Here is a 22,679-nt window from a genome sequence, read left to right as displayed (position 1 = left end):
AGATACATTGGTTAAATGGAAGAAAAGTAGCTCATCCATAGGTCCGTCATCATGCAAACACATCTACAAAGCTAGTTTCAATTAACGGTTTGGGTGAATAACCCTATATACAGGGTGTAACAAATTCCAATCTATGTATGAATACCTCGGAAATGGTAAGAGATAGAAAGTTGGTTAAATGGAGGAAAGTTGCGTATTTTGAAGCTCAACAATAGTCCATTTGCGAATTTAGAAAATCCGAATACGTTCAGAAATTATCGATAAAATTCGAAATTTTTCATTCTCGTTTTTCTCAAAAAACTTGAAAGCAATTAATCGGAGAAAGCTGATAATGAAACATTATTAGAGCACTTTTCGTCTGACTTTCTCCTACTGATTGGTATTTGAAATATCATAAACACCTTTGAACTTTCTTATAGGCGCCATCTTGGATTTTTATAAAATTAGAATCTAAATGAAATTTTCTTTCCAGTGATGTATTATGTTCCAGTATTTTGGTAGATTTTATATGAATAAAAGTGAAAAAACCTTTTCCATCTAAGGAGCCTTGAATTGCGCTGCCATTTCAAGGCAGCAAGTCAAGTCAGATCGTATTTGTTAATGTATTGATTGCTCAGGCCACTAATTGTATTAAACAATGAAGTGTTCAAATGAAGAAAAGGCTTATTTAATTAGGATATTTTATTCTTATCAACTAAACATGTTTCGTACATTGGGAATGTATCTTGAACAGCATCCCGAGAGAAGATAACCACATATATTGAGGTAAATGGACATCTTTTTAAACATTTACCTCATTAAGCTAAAAATGTTTAATAAAATTAGTGGACTAAATAAAAAATAAATTAACAAAGCATAATCTGACGTTTATTGATTTGACATGGCAACGCAATTCAAGGCTCTTTAGATGGAAAATGTTTTTTTTTTTTTTAATTTTATTCATATAAGATTCACTAAACTACTGAAATATAATACGTCACTGCAAAGAAAATTCCATGTAGATTCCAATTTTGTAAAAATCCAAGATAACGCCCATAAGAAAATCCAAAGAATCCAGTCGTCTAGTATAAACACCGATCACGCCAGTAGAAAACCAGACAAAAAGTGCCTGAATAATGTTTCATTAGCAGCTTTCTCCGAATAATGGCTTTCGAGTTTTATAAGAAAGTGAGAATCCAAATTTTCGATTGTATCGAATATTTCCGAAAGTATTAAGATTTTTAAAAATTCACAATTGGATTATAGTTGAACGTCAAAATACACAACTTTGCCTTCATTTGCCCAAGTTTGTATCTCTTACCGTTTCCGAGATTCCCATACATAGGCTCGAACTTGTTACTCCCTGTATAATATTCAACTTTTACGTATAATCAGCTTGCTCACCGTAAAGAAGGAATCTGCAGTTTCAAGATTCCGTATCGAATAAAGTCGGGTATCAGAGGGATAACTAAACAAAAATTCTACCATATTTTCGGTGTCTTCTTGTCGGTAAATATCATCTGCATTTCCTTCCAAATGGTCCCATATTTTAGCAAGTGTCCTCATTATTAAATGCCGTTATCGGCGGTTTAATTCAATATATTATCAGCGTTAGACGCAAACATAATAAACCCATATAACATTCACGTACGGCCATTTATTATATTTTATTTCCATTGCTACGCGGTCCCATTCTTTGTGAAAGCCCTCTGTCACCTAGTTAGGCAAATTTAATTCAATAATAATTACGGTTACCATTTAAATGTACATCATTATTTTCCGCCATTTAAACTCATTAATACTTTTAGTCATTTTATTATTTCACTCGACTCCCTGTTTCTTACTGAGATATAGTAGGTGGTAGTACGTTATGTAAGTACTTTGAATAATATGTGAACATGGCACTCCAAGTCATCAAGAAGACCAAACGAGTTTGATTAGCGAAGCACCTCTTTCTTTTAAGTCACCTGCTATTTAGGTTCAAAAGTTGAAAATAATAATTTTGCATATTTTTATCTGTAGTATCCGACCATTCGATTTAAGACGAAAGAACAGAAATTCGAAAACAGATTTTTCGATATTTGCAATGGAAAACCGGAACATTGAACCTCTCACAGACGAATGCATTTAATTTGAGCCTCTCAGTGTTTTGTATTTTAATTCCAAGTAAATTAAATCTTTATTGCGTGCGTAAAAAACTTTAAAGGTAGATTAAAGTGCATGCAATGCGTGAGCGGCCGAGCGGGATTCATTACTAAACTTTTACAGACAAGGTGCATGCGTTTAAGAAATTTGCTCAAGAATGTTTATATTTGTTTTGAAACTGCATTTCCGATATATTAGCTCAAGTGTCATAGTGCAGAATTATAATTATATTAAAAAATAATTATATTTCATGTTAATGCGTACGAGGTCATATGCTGCTACTTTTCTCCACGCGAATTTTTGTCATATCTTCGTCGATAATTATTAAAAACGTCAAATTCTGCACTGAATAATAAGTAACCATTTATTCCCACATTCTCGCACTATAGTTCCTTTCCCATCATTCAACCTGTTCGAGGCTTTTTATCAAAAAATAAAATAGTTTAATGGCACCGACCGATGCGAGGATGTTGTGGTTAAACTTGCTTCCTGAGGAAGTGTCCTTCCTCATTGCACGGGCCCCACGCAACTTCCCTTCCTCCGCTAAAAATTCGTGGACCATTAGCACTAACCAATATGTCTACAAAATAATCATACTTTAGGTGTAAAAGCCAAGAAAGGATCACTTGTATAAAAGCATGACTTGACTGCTGCTTGATATGCAATAGTAATGTTTAAATATTATCGCTACTTTCAGGATAAGACTCATTTTAACGTACTTCTTCCTTTTTTTCAGAAACCTTGCTTTGGGGATTGGAATTCAAAATTTCCCAGAAGGCTTAGCTGTAAGTTTGCCTCTACATGCTGCAGGATTCTCTATCTGGAAAAGTTTATGGTAAGGTTTTAGTGCTCTTAATTACTTTCAAAATTAACAAAGCCCATCAGACCCTATATTAGGGAGTATGTTTAGAGAATATAGAAAAATATAAACTGCTTTTAATCCAACTGACATCTGTAAACAAATTCCCAGCTTTGGAGATCGTGCCCCCTAAATACCAATAATACGATATCTGTAAAGGAGGAGAAACTTGTGACGCAGAATGATCATAATGAAGTTAAAGTAACGAGGTTAGCTATCCTGTATACTTATAGTACGTACTCGAAGTAAATGTGATATTGATCAAGGTTTCCTTCTTTGTGCCATTTCAAGTTATTTTCATATATTCCCAGTTCTTTAATCTCAGAATTCAGATTTTCAGTTTTCATGATTCACGACGTGCCCTTGCCGTAATGCCTTGCAAAATGGTCAAACCGTTCCAAACAAAAGAGTTTTTTCCAACCAGAATTTGTGACTTTGTGCAACGAAATAAACTTCCCAAGCTTCGAGCACGATTTGGAAGCTGCTCACGATGTCCTTGATTGATACGTAGACTTCAATACCCAGTTTGAAGGCTCTCGAGTCGGTTCCAAGAACTGCGTCACAATTAACCGATATTTTCGACCTTTAGGGTTCAAATATTAAAATCGAATTAATACTCCTTGAATTTCCTACGCCACACTGTTGCGGCCCCTATTTGCGGAGCAACCTCGTGCGGACATCGCGAGAAAGCCCAATCATTTCTCATTCGCTTAAGCCCCCGCGATATTTCGTAGTCGAGTCATGTCAATTTTGCTGACTTTGCCCATTCAAGGTCGAACAACGGTGGGTTATACCAACCGTGTTGACGGTTGATAAAAAGCATGAAAGAACTTCGCTCAAGTGGGATGATTATCCGTAGATCAATATTTTTGAACATATCATAAACCTAGCCCAATTGATAAATTGGACACCAGGGTGGACGGCAGATCACGAAAGGGGGCACCGGGAAAAAACCGTGTCTGGAAAAGGAGAGATTGTCTCCACATATTACGTTAAATTTTCTATCATTCTTTAAAAACTTAAACATCCCCATACAAGTCTAGATTTATCAATATTTCCGTTTTCTACTGCCCAGCAACAGTAAGATTACCGGCATATGACCATCTTAATGGAACCGGCAATTAAATCAATTAAATTGCAATTATTATTATTTAAATAGCGTTTCACAGGACCTTTAATGGAGTAGTAATATGCGCTTATTATAGCTTAATTAGGTCGGCCAATTTTCTGGACTATAAGTGTATATTACAGGTTCGCTTTCGGTCATATATAGTAAATTCTATATATTCTTCTGTATAGTAAATTATTAATTTATGTCCTAATTTGATAAGTCGAAGAGTTACGCCTGTTAAGTATTTTAAGGATGCCTGAAAAACTCGCAAACAATCATTAATCGAAAAAGTGAGGCTAGTTATGCCTTCTGTTATGTTATTATGTTACGTTGTTGACTGTGAATTTATCATTCCATTCATAAATCATTGATAAGTTTAAATGCCCAGAAACATTACAATTTTAAATGGGACGAGTCTATTTACTGTAGGCCAGGCGGTTATAGGAGGGCCCAGGACCGTATTTGAGCCAAGTTTTAGGGAGGAAAACTCCTATATTGAATATTGTTTCATATCTTAGATAAATGATGTTTCTGACATAAACTGAGAGGTTTAAGTCAGTTTATTTTCTTTTTTAAGTCTTTGTGGTGTTGGACAGAAAATTTTATCCGGTCCTGGTCATAAGGCATTGACCTAGGAATTTTAGGTCACATACCATTGAAGCTTGTCGCGTTTATCAACGGCACTGGTGATAACACACGTGTTTTGTTTGTTTCTATCAAACGCGCGTACACGTTTTAATTGGCTTATGTTGTAATTTAAAAATTAAAAGGCATGTTCCGGGATGGGTTAAATTATATCCTGCACTACTTGGAATGTCGATAATGAATATAGTTTTTAATGGGAAAAGTTGCTTTTTTGCCAAGTCCCGATAATAGTTTTGAGAACGAGGACAAATAGGAAAAACCTCTACTTTTACTATTTTGCCGTTAACACAATCAGATTATATTAGGCGCAGACAGCAAGCTCAAAAGGTTGCATTCTATCATAATTAAAGAAATAACTTCCCAGTTAACATTCCTGACATTTTGTTGAACTTGCGACTGGCTCTGATAGTTCCTGTTGCGCCTTGCCATTCCTACTTTTACTGTTTAAATGTTTCGCATTCCAACACCTGATAATTTGATTGTTATTCGATATCCCATTGTGTTTCTGTTGGTTTTATCGACGGCCGCTCTGAACTTTACGGGTTTCCGTTGTGCCTCACTAGTCAAAACTGATTTTATTGTGAGCGCAGTCCGCTTTAACGCCATTCCCGTTTGTCGGTGAATGTCAAAAAAACTAAAATCAAAAGACGTGATTAACAAAAATTTAGATTGAATTTTGAAGTACAATTCAAATTAAAATTAACAACATTTCTTTTCCTAACATATTGTTTCGTTCCTGCACGCATTAGATCTATCGGATTAAGGTCTGGATGGTATGGGGGTAACCGTAATACTGCATGTCCTTTTTCTGTCAAAAGCGTATCATTTTTATATGTTCTGTAACGAGGTTTATGAAGTTTAATCACATTTTACAGTTCAATTTTCATTATTTCGTCATTACAAGAAATGTTTTTCCATTACAACTATTTCAACTTTCCTTGAACTCATAGTTGGTACTTTATTAGATTGAATATTATGATATAAAGCATTATCGATGTCAAAAACGCTCTTTGGGAGCAGATTAGGGACCAGCTTTTCTTCCAGTCATTTTGTATAAACATTACAGTTTATATCGTCATAATGACTTCCTGATTTTTGATTGAACTTTAGTTTCAAATACGCATTTGGCAAAAACCATTTTTACAGCCTACGTTAACAATAATTAATCGTTGCCTTTTAGAAATTAGTTTGTGTAGAGCCTTCATTAGAATTATCGCTTCAAATTTTACTATTAGTATGGAAAGAATGTACATATGTTTTCACTACGATACTGAAGTATACTTCTCAAATAATCAAATCTCACTGTTTGAATTTCTGGCTTTTCCATTAATAACTTTCTGTTACTTTTCATCTTTCGCCATCTAAATCCCATAGACCGTATAATTTTTCTTAAACTTTCACAACACCCCGAATAATTATAATCTTCTTTAAACTTTTTATGGATTCGGTTCACTGTTGGACGTTCTTTTCTTGTAAGTAGAAATTTATAACGAGTCTTCTTAGCATACAGATATTAAAATTGTCTAGGGTCGATTTAAATTTCTTTCGTTCTTGCTTTTTTGAAAGTCAAAAATATGGAAGATTCTCCATTTTCTCTGCTTGTCAATTCTTGGGAAATCTTCTGAATGGTTCGAAGATTCACAACAAGAGCCATAGCAACTTGTTCTTGAACATTATTAAATGATTTCAGTGGTTTATTTTGCTCAGCTTCTCGTCTCATAAAATGCAACACATTTGCAACAATTTTGCGGACTTATCCATGCAATACTTTATGTTGAACTTTAGATTTAAAAATCTTTACATCGCCTTTTTCCGCAAGTTAAGAGCTCTGTAAATCGTCACACATACGCGCTAAATGAAGTAAAATTGAGTAAATTTTTTTCGGAGCGTACTGCACCCTGCGATCCGCTTTCCTGTTTACTGCGCATCCAACGCTTTATGGTTTCACCCGCAAAGTTAATTTGAGCGAACTGTGCGTAAATCTATCCGTAAAGCCAAATAAGTCATTAAGTATCTACTGATGTGAACTACAGAGCTACTACTAACTGAAACCAACTGGAAATTATGGGTTGAAATCCAAGCTTATCAAGCAAAACGAAAGGAGAAACAGTCGAATGAATTAGTGTAGATATAGTCGTCCTTCTCTTCTATAGGGTAAGTATTTTTTTTTAGTATAAAGACCATTTAACAATAAATAACACGAAACTTACAATAGTTGCTGAAAATGTCCTCCTTCAATTTTAATGCAAACATTAACTCGTCTTAACGTTGATTGCTCAACGCATTGAAATATTCCTAGCGTATATCCGTTGGATTAACTCTTCTTCAGTGTTGACCGGAGTTCTATAAACGAAGAATTTTACATACCCCTAAAGGAAAAAATCAAACGGATTTAAATCCGGTGACCTGGGAGGCCAGGACTGTGCTTAATGTAAAAAAAGTATAAACGTTTTAAAAAAATCAGTGGGGTACAAATAACACTAACCATAAATAACACTGCCAAATGTCAGCAAAATCCACTAAAAACTTATTAAGATTTTTTAAGAAAAATTTGACACCCTTGAAAACAAAGCCTTGCCGGACATATGTTGATATAAACTTTTTGTCTTAGAATCACTCAAAGGATCACCCCTTGAAGTTTGACGGCGTGCTTAAATAACATCCTCTATATCGATTGTGAATGACGGACACATAATATTGTCATTCCTGTACTTCTTAACATTAGTAATTATCAACAGCATTTTTTCTAATCAGCGGCAATTTGATTTGCTTCGTGGCGTTACTTTTCTTATTCATATGATTTCAGTATTGTAATGAAATCCACGCGTAGTACAGACCCGACAGTAGTTAGACACACATATTTGAAAAACTGTCATATATGGTAATTGTCTTATTTGTGTTTTCAAAATAAATACTACATCCAAATCTAAACAAAAAATTCTCTTTATACATATGGCTTAAAACCTTTTAACGTTAAGTCCCAGTCCAGAATTAAATCAATTTTTTTCTTGATTTTCCAGGGGCCTTATTGTCTCGTGGATTACTTTTAGAGCTTCACTGATTTACATATTATTCATTTTGAGTAAAATTACTACCGATTAGATTTGAAATCACTAAATAATGAACCAATAAACTCTATGATATATTAACTTTTCTTGCTTTCTGTTGCATCATTGCGTTTCCGCGTCTAAACTTCAAATTCAAGGAATACGGGGAAACTTGCGATTTAAGGCCTACTAAATACTCTGGCAGCTGTGTTGCATATGAGAATTTCATTAAACCTATTTTGCAAAGGGACATGTTTACGAGTATTTCATTTTTATTATGAATGGAGTATATTCTAAGGAGAAAATGCTACTGAGCGTGAATGGTGAACTCATCATTCACGATCACGACACACGCTCGATAGCATGTGTTGCACTATAAGGGTTAATAGGCGTTATCATATGTTTACAAACAGATGTTAAACTATTATATTTCTATAGAGCCGCGGAAAAAGGTATATAACTTTGGAAAATCGTTATAAGGCACATATTTTCCTTTTTATCTTGTTAATTACCACCTAATGAATCCGCAACTGCTATTCTCGACACACTTTTGCTAAGCGGAAATTCCATTGGATTTTTGAAATTCCTCCTGTGTTGCTCGCTCGCTCCTAACAACGTAAACTTTTTATCCTATATATTCAATATTCTAATAGGCTTAAGCGATAGAAATAATTATTACTAATCATGCACCTGCTCACGACCCTGCAAGGCCATTTTCATTCCTGTTCTGTCTGTACCTTTCGATATATTACGTCAGTTAGGCAGTTGCAACTGAAATCACGTTTATGATTGGTATTGTAATAGTTTTATTGCTTTATTCTTTGGATGTTAGCATCTTCGCCACAGATAATATATTTATTAACAAAATATGTCAGGATCTTCACTTTGTTGTAGGTATGGACAACTTAGTGGTATGGTGGAGCCCATTTTCGGGGTCCTGGGAGCTGTGGCTGTGAGTTTGGCCGAACCAGCGCTGCCTTATGCCTTATCGTTTGCTGCTGGAGCCATGATTTATGTTGTTATGGATGATATTATTCCTGAGGCCAATACTAGGTAAGGCTAATGATTAAGGAAACCGGCAGGGTTATTATTTACTCACGCATCACTTGTAAATTATGATCATAGGCATGCTGAGACAAATTTCCTTGTTTCCATAGAAATTATCTTCTAGGTCAGGGGTCACCAAGCTACGGCCCGCGGGCCAAATCCGATCCTTGACACTTGTCCATGCGGCCATGGGCGGCCATGACCCATGGCCGCATGGACAAAAAGCTCACAAATATTAATGATATATAAAAACGTATAGAAAATTTTAAAATAATGTATTAATGTTATAGGTATCAAATTGTAAAATATATTATTGCCGGAGAGTTCCCTAAAATTACAAAATTCGAGGATTTATTTAGTTACTATCAAGGCTATCAGTATCTACGCATTGAAACAGTTAACTCGCTTTGTTTATGATACATGTATATGTCGGAGATTTATTAGTTTTTTTAGTTCTGTAAGTGTAATATTAGAAAAGACAATAAGATGTAGGGCAGGCTGACAGCCTTCCTAAGAAGAAGCATTGTCGAGCGAGGTCACTAATACCACGACGCTCTTAAGTGGCCATGTGTGCTAATTATTTGGGTGACACTAAACTATTGGTTCCTTTTTAATAGGGACTAGCAGGTACTTTTCCCACGGTTCTGAAGGACTCACCAGAACTGGGAAAGTTAAGACAACAGGGACAAAGAACAGGCAGTTAATAGATTGACGAGCAGAAGAGCGGTCGTGGGGTAGTGAATTCGCTAGTCTGTCTTTTCATTCTTTGACTTTTAAAGAGATACCTTTCCTATAAAATGGAAAACGCATCAAACGCTATTCCGACATATACATATTTGTGTATATTTGTGCCAGTGTGTTTTATGCATATATATAACATTTCTTTCTCCCTTGTTTTTATCAGTTCAAAAATGTTATCAAAGAGATAGGTGGGCAAAGAATGTCGAATTTTTAATGAACAATTCATAATGAAATATTTCTTCGTTCGATGCAAAGATAAGGGTTTGAGTCTTACTCGCAATGAAATTCTGGCAATTTTCAAAGAATACAATTTCGAAAGATACTATGTTCGTAAACGTGAAAAAACTGTGAAAGATCTCAGAAATATTTTGTAAAGCAAACAAAATGTAAAGAAAAAAACAAATCAAAATGAAGCCATGGTTAAAGCCAGTTACTATATCGCAACAATCATTGCTGAAGAAGGTGGACCGCTTACATAAGGCGAATTTGTTAAAAGATGCATATTAGCAATAACAGAAGAAGTATGTCTTAGTTTAGTACAAACATTTGCCGGCGTAAGTTTATCTTCTAGTACAATTACTCGCCGAGTTGAGGGTTTGAGATTGAATATTTATTTGCTACTCGAAGAAAAAGTTAGTAAATTTACTAATTTTTTCCTAGCACTAGATGAGAGCAAAGATATAAGGCTCTCGTTTTATTCGCGGGATAAATTTACTGTTTGAAGTAATTGAAAAATTAGCAGTGTTAAAGAGCTTGAGGGAAACTACTCGCACAACTGGAGAAAATCTATTTTTTAGTGTATTAAAAACATTGGAGGAATTAGAATTAAATTGGAAAAACTTACCGATGTAAGTATCGATGGTCGAAAAATATGATCGGTTCTAACACTGGTTTAATTTGTCGAATTAACAGATGATTTAAATTGAAATGTTTTGAGGCGCCTATAAATATATATTGTATCATACATCAATAGGCTTAATGTGGAAAAATGCTTAATTTAACGCTCGTGATGTCTATAATTGTTTCTACAGTAAATTTTATAAGAAAAACTGACAGTTTAAAAGTTTTCTTGAACATATTGAAACGGAGTAGGGCGATTTATTGCACCACACTAAAACGCGATGGTTAAGCCGCGAAAAGAGTTAACAACGCTTCTTTGAGCTACGAGATTAAATTGATACATTTATCATGGAAAAATTAAGACCAGTTCTAAAAGTTTCAGATCCCACCTGATTGTGGGATCTAGCATTTTTGACTAACATAACTGAATATTTTAACTGTAGTAATGTAAACTTGCAGAGAAAAAGGAAGATTGAAAAATTACTTTTTTTTCAAACAATAATTGCAAGGAAATAATTTTTCACATTTTCAGTTTTGCAAAAATTTGCAGAAAATTAAACAAAAGAAATTTACATTTTTACCTCAAATTAGCATTGAAAAAATTGTACTGTTAAAAAACGAGCTACATGTGCGGTTTAAAGATTTTTATAAACATGAAAAAATGCTCATTTTGTTCCAAAACCTATGAGGAGTATGATGACCTATTGAAGCAGATCCTGATGAAATTGATATGAATATGCAATTAGAATTAATAGATTTGCAATCTAACAATACTCTAAATTCTTCGTTTAAAAATTAAAATTTTATTGAGTTTTATTCTTTGTTGCCAAAAAATAATTATAAAAATATTAGAAATTTTGCTAGAAAAATTATTTTTATTTTGGGAACAACTTACGTCTGTGAACAAACTTTTTCCAGATTAAAATATATAAAATCAAAAAACGTTCAGAACTGAATGATAGTTATTTGAAAGAATTTTTGCTATTGGTGCTTCTAAAGCGGCAGCAAATACATATAAATAAAATAATTGAAATATGTACAAAACGAGCACATTAATCACGTTCAATATTTATATTTGTATCTATTTTACATTTTTTGTTTCACAATTTTATATATTTTCGTAAATAATTAAAAAATCAACAAATCATTTTATTTATTCACATAAAACTTTATGTCCAGCCCGGCTATATTTTTATAGATTCGCATGTGGCCCTACCTCTAAAAAGAATGGGGACCCCTGTTCTAGGTAAAGTTGCTAGTATTTTGATCTATTAAGCTTTAGGAGAAGCTAAATGTGCCAAATAATAGATATTGTGATACAATATATTTCCTCGCATCGCAGGGCAAGGGCAGTCTCTTCAGCCTACCCATGAGAAATCTATACATTAAGGATTCTAATACATTAAGGATGATTTGTCGTCCGCGGTGCTAAAATCAATTGCCCTCTTTCCAACAATAATAGTCGTAAATATTATCAAGTTCTATTCTGAATAAGAAAATTTTAATATTATTGAATGGAAAAGTAATATTAAATTTTTCTTTACTATACTACTAGCACCTCTATTAAACCAGGAAATTGTTAAAAACCAATCATTCATACCAAGGTGTTTTAAGCTTTCTTGGAAATATTTCTTGACTGTGGTAATTCGGGAATATGCAATTAAATGTTTTCCCCAGAAAAACTATTCTGGTGCCTTTAGAACGGTTTTACATGCTTAACCCGTGACTTTCACCTATTCTTCCTGTAGTTCAAAAATTCGTTTACCAACAAATAGCATTCCTCGTTACCAATCTCGGCTCGGATGTTTGTCTCATACTTTAACACTTACGCAACTTACCAGGAATCGGAATGACCTACGCTCACTCCTAAGAGGATCTAAGTGCGACCACGGCCCACTATTTGTTTATTCCTCTCCATTCTTCAGCACGTGTTAAAAAGTATTGGGTGGTCCGTGGCATTCTTGATAATTTACCGAAACCGTCCGGGTCCGTTATTTTTGGCAGCGGCTCAGCAAACATTCCGGAGGGATTTCGACAGAAGTGTGCCGGACACTCGACTTTTGAAGTTTTGATTAAATGTTTACAAATTGTATTTTAATCACCCTTTAGTTTGGTAGTGATTAATATTAAACAATCAAATGGCTGCTATTAATACGGGCGGAGGAAGTTACTTGTCGGCGCCAATATTTTCTAATTATGCGATAACATCTTTAGCACAATGTTGACTGGCCGTTATATTATAAATAACGTTAGACAGTTTTTGTTGCTAGTTCAGCTTCCCGCGAGAAACACGTTTCCGGAAAATTAATAGAAATAAAAATTGTTTGCCAGTGGGTGAATCACACCTCAGCTATGCCGCTATAATAATAAAAATGTTCACTTAAAATAAACGATTCAAAGGACAAAGTTATAATATGCAATAAAACTATTATTAATCATCATTTTTCTGAGATTCCTTGTAATAAAACCAGTAACAGTACTGTGCCGTGAGGTTGTTCTTGGGGACACGAAATTTCCATGATACGTTCGCGTCCGAAAAGGAATTTCAAGATATTAATGCAAGTACATCTGCTATTCGGCAAGAAAATTTTGCATTTTAAGTTTAAGCTATGGCTTGGTAAATATTTAGGGAATGTCATATAGTTGTCATCGTCATTAAAGCAACAAAATATTCCACTTACTCATCGTTGATCGCATGTTATTTTCGTCGTTAAGAGAAGTTACATGTCATCGCACAATTTAATTTCAAGGAAGAAAATGACTGAAAGGAAGAAACATCAGACTGTGTAATCGGTTCGGGTTAGTTCAGGTTAGATTTGCATGGGAAAGTAAAATTATTGCAACAATGTAAGCACATATTAACGTAAACACGGAATATCCATTCAAGTTCATAAGCATACGAGTGTGTTCCTCTGTAAGTACCACCAAATATTGAAGGAGACGCCGGGCGCATTCCTTCGGAAACTTGAATGACGACAAGAAGACAAATATTTGGTTACAGCCTAAACTGAGAAATTCCACTGCCGGCACATACGGCTTTGTCTTTAAACAGTAAACGAGAATATTCTTAAATCATTAAAGAGTTTTGTAATCTCGGCATTAGTCCACTAAACGTTTATTTGTATAATAAAAGGTACCGTCAGGTGTATAACTTTTATCATACAGAGTATCCCGGTTTGATTCGGACAAATTGATATGGGAGATAAAACTCATTATTTTAAGCAAAAAAGTTCATATGAACATGGGTCCAATCTCGATCGGTAGTGAAGTTACAAGGTGTTAAAATTTAAGAAAAAAATAGGTTTTTATTTTATTGTGCTGGACCTATCATAGATAGACCCTTCAAATTTTATATGCATATTAGGTAATAGGTGTTGCTTAAAACGAGAGTAAATTTCCTCCAATTATTATATAGGGTATTGTATTTTCCGAGGTCTTGGTGCATAAAATCCTTTAAAAAAATTTGCTCCTACGCCACTGATGAATTTTTATATATTTTTTAACTTCTCCCATCTATTACCTAAATTTTGACTCTCTTAGTTTTTGGTCGCATTCTGTTCTATTTTCTCATAAAATAATTAATTTATAAATTCAGTCAAATCTACAAACGTCAAGAACCTCATACTATTTTGATATTTCATATTACTTTAACTATCAAAATAATATTTCTTCACCACATTACCTTTGAAAACATTTGATTCCTTTTAACTTTATTCTTTAAAATTTAAATTCTCTGTATTATTATTTTTTTATGAAAAAGCAATTACAAACAAATAGAAAAAATAATAAATTTGTATTCAATTATTTTAAATATTATATTTAAACATTTGTTTAGAAATAACATTTACAAACTTAATTTTTTAAAAAAGGTGTTCAAAGTGTCCCCCGTTTTGCTGAATATGCAGCAGTTCTTGCGTTTTCATTGCAGAATCCATATACAAAGTGTATGTTTGCATATTCCAAATCAGTATATTGAAAAGGCATTACAAAAATAAAAATAAATTATTAACAATAACAATAACAAAAAAACATCTTTTTTTGTTATTGTTATTGTTAAAATTAAGAATAATAACCATAACAACAAATATCAATCAAATTGGAAATTAATATGCAAAATCAGAATGATTACTACCAAAATTTGACGTCTCAATTGGACATACTGATTTTCCATGACGACAAAGAATCAGGTTTATGCCACATCAGTCAACACACGTGACAACTTATTGCTAAGAATGCAAAATGCAGTAAACTCGATTACACCGCAACAATTATTTAAAGTGAGACAAGCGATCTTTCGAAGATGTCAATTATGCATTCAGAAAAACAAGGGACACTTTAAACACCTTTAAAAAATTAAGTTTGCAAATGTTATTTCTAAACAAATGTTCAAATATAATATTTAAAATAATTGAATACAAATTTATTATTTTTTCTACATGTTTATAATTGTTTTTTCATTAAAAAAAATAATAATACAGAGAATTTAAATTTTAAAGAATAAAGTTAAAAGGAATCAAATGTTTTCAAAGGTAATGTGGTGAAGAAACATTATTTTGATAGTTAAACTAATATGAAATGTCAAAATAGTACGAACTTCTTGACGTTTGTAGATTTAACTGAATTTATAAATTAATTATTTTATGAGAAAGTGGAACAGAATTCGACCAAAAACTAAGAGAGTCAAAATTTATGTAATAGATGGGAGAAGTTAAAAAATATAAAAATTCATCAGTGGCGTAGGAGCAAATTTTTTTAAAGGATTTTATGCACCAAGACCTCGGAAAATGCAATACCCTGTATAGTAATTGGGGTAAATTACTCTCGTTTTAAGCAGCATTTATTACTTAATATGTACATAAAATTTGAAGGGTTTATCTGTACTAGGCCCAGCACAATAAAATAAAAACCTATTTTTTTTCTTAAATCCTGTAACTCCCTGTAACTCCGCTACCGATCGAGATCGGACCCATGTTCATATGAACTTTTTTAGTTAAAATAATGAGGTTATCTCCCATATCAATTTGTCGAAAACAAACCGGGACACCCTGTATGTAGCTCGGAACGTGTTGTCTGAGAGAATGCTTGATTTTTAGTGCATTTCTATCGGTAAGAGATAGTTTAATTCTTCTTAGATCGTCATAACTTTGTTTTTATACAGGGTGTCTCTGAAATGACTGTATAACGCTTGGCCAAAAAATCCTTAACCAAAAATATGGCGTTCTAGGTAAACTTACCTATGTATGTATGTTATGCTAACATCCACACATCTTGCTAGACGCTGATGAAATATTCGGCATATTGATTATTACTCGAGTTTTTTTTTTTCGATAACGAACCGGCTTTCTAAAAGAGACCAGAACTGATTCGGTTTTCTTTGTTAACAGACATCTTATATTTTTATCATTAGATCTATTTACTGGACTGTTAGTTTTAATTTTACAATTCAAAACCCTACACTCAACATAACTTGTATATCCACTGTTGTTTTGTTTTACCGCTACAAGGCATCAAAGTTCTCAAATTAATATCGTTTCTTTGAAATAATTGCTAAACACTTTTATTGATTTTCACTAACATGGAAACCAAGAGTTATTACATAAATTGGCGTGTTTTGACATAAGCGGATCTTTCTTTAATGCGTGGAAATATTAAAAATGGTGCGTGGTTCGTGAATAAAAGTTTTTTTTATTACCCTCTCTATTGACTTTAATTTTTCCTCTGTCATTGGATCATTTTAGTTTGAAACTTTTTTCTCTTTTAAAATTTTGGCCAGACATATAGTTCCTCTACAAAAAAGTTATTTGCGGCACCCTACAATTCATCATTGTTATTTAGTTGGAAAGAAAACATAAAAAAAGTTTCAATTCTAAGTAATTACTAACTTAGTTTGATCCTTATAACAAATTTTCAAAATTTTTCCGTTTTCTTGAATGCATAAGTAAATTTATTTCAAAAAATTAATTTGCATTTTGGGCATCGTATCGGCTTTTTTTTAACATTGTCTTCACAACAGTGATGAATTGTAAAATGTCCTAAATATTTTTTTGTAAGGAAACTGTATATGTAATGAAAATTTTGTAAGTGACAAAAAAGTTTCAAAATAAATTCAGCTAATGACAGAAAGAACATTAAAGTTATTCGTAGGGGTAATAAAAATCTCGAATTTTATTTACCACCCACCTGCTATTTTTAATATTTCCACGCTTTAAAAAAGGATCCCGCTTACGCCAAAACACGTCAATTTATTTATATTTATAATAACTCAATTCCAAAATTATTGAAAATCGATAAAAGGTATTTAACAAATATGTCAACAAAAAATACATTAATTTGAGAATTTTGGTGCTCTGCAGCTGCTAAACAAAACAACAGTGGATATAGGTAAGTTTGCCTATAATGACTTATTTTTGATCAAGCGTTGTACAATCATTTCAGAGACACCCTGTATATCTATTTGTTCTTAATAATCTAAATTTTTATTATGGTAAACTGTATAATATACAATAAAAGCAGTGTATAATCCAACTCTGAACACTAATCTCTGAATCTATTCCATCTGCTGAGCGGCAAAATGCCTTATTATGAATGGAGAATTTAAGACTTAAAATTGTAGTACTAGTTGTTATCTCGAGCCATATTCAAGTTATTTAAACCCCGTCCTAGTTCATTCAGGAAATTTTATATGCATACGAGAGATTCGCGGGATATACTAAGAGCTAACAGGGTCATATTTATCCTGTGGTCAATCATCAATTTTTACGGCCAAAAGTTCTTATTCTTCAGGTCGCTCCAACGTACCGAATAGGTCGAAATGAAGGTTTAATTTAAAATAATCTGCTCGTACTGTGCATTTGAGAATTTGCCAGAATTCGGTATTCTGAAGGACCACTGTTAAACTTTGTTGTTTGACGACTCGAATGAATACAGTTCGGACCTCAGGCCGCGGTGCCTTGTTTGTTTCATTCTTAAAGACTTCTCGACCGATAACGAGCTCGGATAGCGGTGGGTCACAGGAAGATTTTTATGAAATTTCTTAGAAGGAACGCATTAACATAACGTAAACAAACAATAATAGTCAGTAGAGGATGATAAAGTGCCTCCTGGCGGCCCCTGGAGTAAAACCGAGTGGATCAAATTCAAAAGTTGGACGTTATGAATGGTATGAAGAAAAGTTTTCGTCGGCCGATACGGTTAAGATTACGTTAATGGAAAGTTTAATCACGTGATATCAACAAAGCTGTCAAAATACGTTGGAATCGATCGTTTTCGTGTTTTCGTATTGATCCAAATTAATTACTTTTTCGCTGGAAATAATCTGGATACAACTCTTGATTGTTGTGGTTCTTTTGAGAAATTTCGAGAAATAATTTTATTTATTATTTTATGATTTTCTACTGTGGGTTACTGACTGGATAACTGTACAAATTTTTAAACTATCGCATTACTATAATCGAAAAGATGTATTTTACAAGCAAACTCCCAATTGGCGTTCTAATTTGAATTCTCAATTACATGTATGAAACAGCTATTTGTTCAACACAGACATTTATCAAATATTTTTACACTTACAGTAGTGTTATTAAATCATAGCCATTTTTAAATCACCACCGGGATTATTTCACTGACATCATTTGAGCAATTCGCCTGAATTTATTACTCTCCATCGGTTTCAGCACTCTTGTATTAGCGACATTCTTTGTGTTCGCCATGAAATATTACCGGACTATCCTAGATGACGTAATCGCGTCGCATCCAGAGCAGAAGTCTGCAGTTTTTCAATTAGAAGTTATTGAACTTTGTTCTCTTGCGCACAGAATTGCCTTGGTTTACTGATACAAGTGATGCAGGGTTTAAATTAGTTTTAGAATTAAATTCTATTATGTCTAACACCACTTCCAATCAATATACAGGGTGTTTATTTTGAAAACGTACAACCCGAAATATCCCTTGATTTGAATTGATGAATGATTTGATTGAATGAAATTTAAATTAATAAAAAGAAACTGTCTATTTAGATATCTAGGGATAAGTTTAATTGACATTAGAAAGAAGTATATCAGTCATTCCTCACCCCCAGCTACCCTCACTTTGATATTTGAAATGGCACCTCCCATCAAGTGGTACATCATTTGAAGCAGAATTGAATTTCCTATGTATATAACGGTCCAAGAAAATTGAAATCGGTTAATGGAGTCCGGCATTAGTAGAAAAAATGTGTACTAGTACAGGCCTAAAGTACCTCTGCTACAAAAAAAAAAACAAATAAAATATTGCAAAAACGCATGTTTTCGATATTTTTACGAACAGCTGAATTTTGTTATTTGAATTGCCATTTTCTTGTACTTAGTTTTACATCGAAATCGTCATTTTAAAATGGAATATAGCTGAAAGAACAAAAATAATTTTCCTTTATAGGGCTGAAAACAGATGCGCACGAAGTGCCACAAGGGCATTCAATGAGAGACATCAAGATAAAAACGCGGGACATAAATACGTGATGGAGTTGGTGCGTAAATTTAAAGAAACTGGGTCTGCTTGTAACAAAAAAACAACCGAGACAAGAATTGTTGACGAAGCATGCCAGATTGAAGTGCCAGGCCACTTCGCTCTAGATCTAACTTTGTCTATTAAGAAAGTCGCTAAGCTTACAAGTGTTTCATTTGGTCTCCTGCGCAAAGCACTGAGAATGAATAAATTTTTCCTTACAAAATACAAATGTTAGCACTAATTCAGCGAGGACAATTACGATAGAAGGATCCAATTTTGCGAAATAATGTGCTAGCGAATTGCAGATGACCCTCAATCAATAAAAAATATTTGCTTTAGTGATGAATCAACTTTCTTTTTCAATGGATATGTTAATAAACATAGCTGTAGATATTGAGACATTGAGTGTGACTTTCTTGAAATAGATGTGGATTCTCAATTTCCATAAAAAATCAACGTTTGGGCAGGAATTTATGGAGACGAAATTATTGGGCTACTCTTTCTGAAAGAAAATTTAACTGGTGAACTATATCTAAACCTTCGCAAAATGTGATAGACCCTCTTATCGTCCATTCTCTGCAAAATCAAGTTGATGAAAATGGTACCTTGGAACTTGACGAGCACAATATGCATTTCCGACAAGGTAGAGCTCCTCCTCATTATGCCTTAGCAGTTTGAAAATGGCCCCGGGTGCGCCCCATCCTGGAAAAATGGATTTGCGAAAGAGTAATGGCCAGCACGATCTCTAGATCTCAGTTCACTAGACTTTTTCCTATAGGGTAAAGTATAGTGTAAAGTAAAGTGTTTAGAACTCCACTTGAAAGCATTCAAAAATTAAAAGATAGAATTTTCTGAAATATAGAAGTATTACTGCACAAACTTTGACCGATGGTCGCAAAGAATTTGAAAACAGATGTTATTATTACCTCGATAATAACGGCTCACGTTTTGAACACTTAATAAAATGAATTATTTGATCTCAATAAGCTATTTTCACTAGTACATATTTTTCTTTCTACCTCTCAACTCCATCAATCGATTTCAATTTTTTTGGTACAGTTACAGAACAAAGTGAATTCCACTTGCAATGATGTGCCATTCGATGGGGGGGTGTCATTTGAAATATTAAAGTGAGAATAACTGGTGGTGAGGTAATGATTGATGCAAATTTCTCTAATATCAAATTAAACTTCCCCCTAGATATCTAAATAAACTTTTTTTTATTACCTTAATTTTTTCACTCAATCAAGAGATATTTAGAGTGGTTCGTTTTAAAATGAACACCCTGTATGCATTTTAAACGTACTTAAGCTTTTCCTGAGAATAGTTATAACTAAGAGATAATTAAAGCTATATCAATATCATCCGTCGTCATGTGCTGGGTGTTAAAATTAAATAAAACTATAGATTTGTGTTAACCTCTGGGTCAACCGGATTTAATATGTATTGATTTTTTAAATCTCAGTAATGGCGCTTTATAGGGATGATTTATTGATTTGATTCTGAATGGTTTTCCAATAGCAATATATCACAAAGCGTATATCGTGGTTCTTCGACTAATTGTTGAAAATGCTTGTAATATAATCTTTACAAGCCCGTTTTATTTTCTTAGCATTGACTTCTATTTCTTCTTTTCCAGTGAAAATGGAAAATTAGCAACATGGGGAGCCGTAATCGGATTCCTGGTAATGATGTCCTTAGACGTAGGATTAGGCTAATTAGACTGGTTCTAAACATAGCTAAACAAAAGTTGTTAATTTAATTTTTGTGTGTTCGTCCCTGATTGTTTTGTCTTAAAGCGAATACTTCATCCGTGCTTGTCCGGTAGTATATCCGAAGCACCTGAACGATCCTGGGTGGTATTCGAAATTCGTTAGGTTAGTATGTCTCAAAAGACGGATGAACTGTTGTAGGTAGTGATTTAAGACATAAAAAAGTCATTATTATATTGATTCTGCCCATGTGAGTCACCATTAGAGTGATCCATTAGATCAGAGAGATGATAGTATACATTAACATTTGGGGAAATGCGGTCATTGACTTAAGATCACAGGAGTATGATGCTGCTCATTTCAGTAACGTGATATGGATATATTGTTGTTTTGTTTATTCATAAAGCATAAATATGAAGGCTTGTGGTACTAATGGTGACTTCCAATGATATAACTCAATTTTAGGTTCCTATTAATTGCGAACAAACCGAAAATATTTTCGTCCGTTTGTTTTCTTTTAACCCTCAGCTTTATACTGTAAATTAGCATTGACATGAGAAAAGTTCAGGTAGAGAAAATGACCAGAAACTTTTGCGTACAATGCCATTGTTTTATTGTGTCTATAAAATACAGACGATTGTATACACCTAAAAATGTGCCTTTCTGATACACTGTAAAAAATTACTTCGTGAATTAAATATTAATGTATCATATTGACTATTCTTAGGTTCCTACATTGGCAAGATGATATGTTTTTTTCAACTGAGAATGTCTATTTTTCCGTTGTATCTTTTTTAATGGGGTACACTATCTATTAGTGGATATTTTGAATCGCCTAACTAAAAAGTTTCGAAAAAGCGAAAAATAATTGCTTTTTGTATTTTTTCGATATTCCGTTGCTTTTTCAGTTTCTAGAAAAGTAAAATTGCTATGGTTCAATTCGATGACGTAGAATACAGTGGCGTTACTTATTTCCTCTTACACCTTATAGTATGGTTTGACCGCAATAAAATAATTAAAAATAAAAAAATAATTGAGAATACAGCAAAAAAAATCCTAAGAAATAATGGCATAATAAAATGATTATACAACGTCAAATAAGTATAATGGTACCTAGAACATACTATGTTTAAAACACTCTGCACTGTTATTCACACTGGTATTGCCAGTACTTGTTGGCCCAGAATTTTACGTAATAGTTTATAAATAGTTGAACGCAGTGGTTCCCATGCTGTGCCTCTGCGGTGAAAACACATTGGAAACCACTTCTTTAGAAGTAACAACCTCATGTAGTTTATGTAATTCAAATATGTTCTTTTACCATATTTAGTTCGATGTTTAGTATAATCATGGATACAGTAGATGAACATAATCCTCACCAAACAGTGTAATCATCATCATTATACAGTTGAGTAGTTGTACTTATATTCCAGCACAGATGTTAGCTGATAAGCTTCTTATGAGCGGTCAGCGAGCACATTCCATCGCTCCAAATATCTCGGACATCTAGTTCATGAATTTGTGTTCATAATAATTTAATGTGACAATAGCATGATAATTAATCAGCCAATTGTTAGCAACTACTGCTGTGATATTAACAATCTAGTTTTAACGGAATAAAGTATATTTTTAAAGATTAGTGTTTGCTTTTTCCTTAGAAAATCGTGCTTTACACTTAGGATGGTTCCTCTTTTTGTCGTTTCATCGGCTGATCATTAGAACACGAGCATTTTACACTGATAATCGCAATAATTATCTCATTAGTGACAAAAAAATCTATCTAAAAATAGCACTATAATATCCAGCTGCATAATTTCACATGCAGTGGAATTCGCTTCATTCATGGCAACAACAATAATCAATGCCGTCTGGTTTATTAAAATTATGAATGAAACGAAAGCACACTGTGAAGGGGATTACACAACCTCCACAATTCGTAAAAAAGGCAAATTATTATTGTACAAGTGGGTTATTTAATGGATTTGTGCCGGTTTCGATGCTTGTGATATTGACAAGGTCGTACCACCGGTGCGGGGAAAAATATGCCCGGCCCTAGTCGGTAGAGG

The 22,679-nt window shown here is 33.5% G+C and overlaps 1 protein-coding gene across 1 annotated transcript in view; it reads left to right on the top strand.

Annotated features, from left to right (window-relative positions):
* Zip48C (Zinc/iron regulated transporter-related protein 48C) overlaps nt 1–22,247 on the top strand; it is a 67,211-nt gene extending 44,964 nt beyond the window's left edge. The window contains exons 5-7 of the mRNA XM_066394810.1: nt 2,861–2,959; nt 8,681–8,839; nt 20,541–22,247. Coding sequence (XP_066250907.1) covers nt 2,861–2,959; nt 8,681–8,839; nt 20,541–20,619 — 337 coding nt within the window. The 3' untranslated portion in view covers nt 20,620–22,247. The remainder of the gene's footprint in view (nt 1–2,860; nt 2,960–8,680; nt 8,840–20,540) is intronic.
* Nucleotides 22,248–22,679: the final 432 nt, after the last annotated feature.

This window comes from Euwallacea similis, chromosome 11 (assembly GCF_039881205.1).
Source record: "Euwallacea similis isolate ESF13 chromosome 11, ESF131.1, whole genome shotgun sequence".
NCBI lineage: Eukaryota > Metazoa > Arthropoda > Insecta > Coleoptera > Curculionidae > Euwallacea > Euwallacea similis.
Note: the sequence above shows the minus strand (reverse complement) of the source record. Positions and strands in the feature narration are given on the sequence as shown.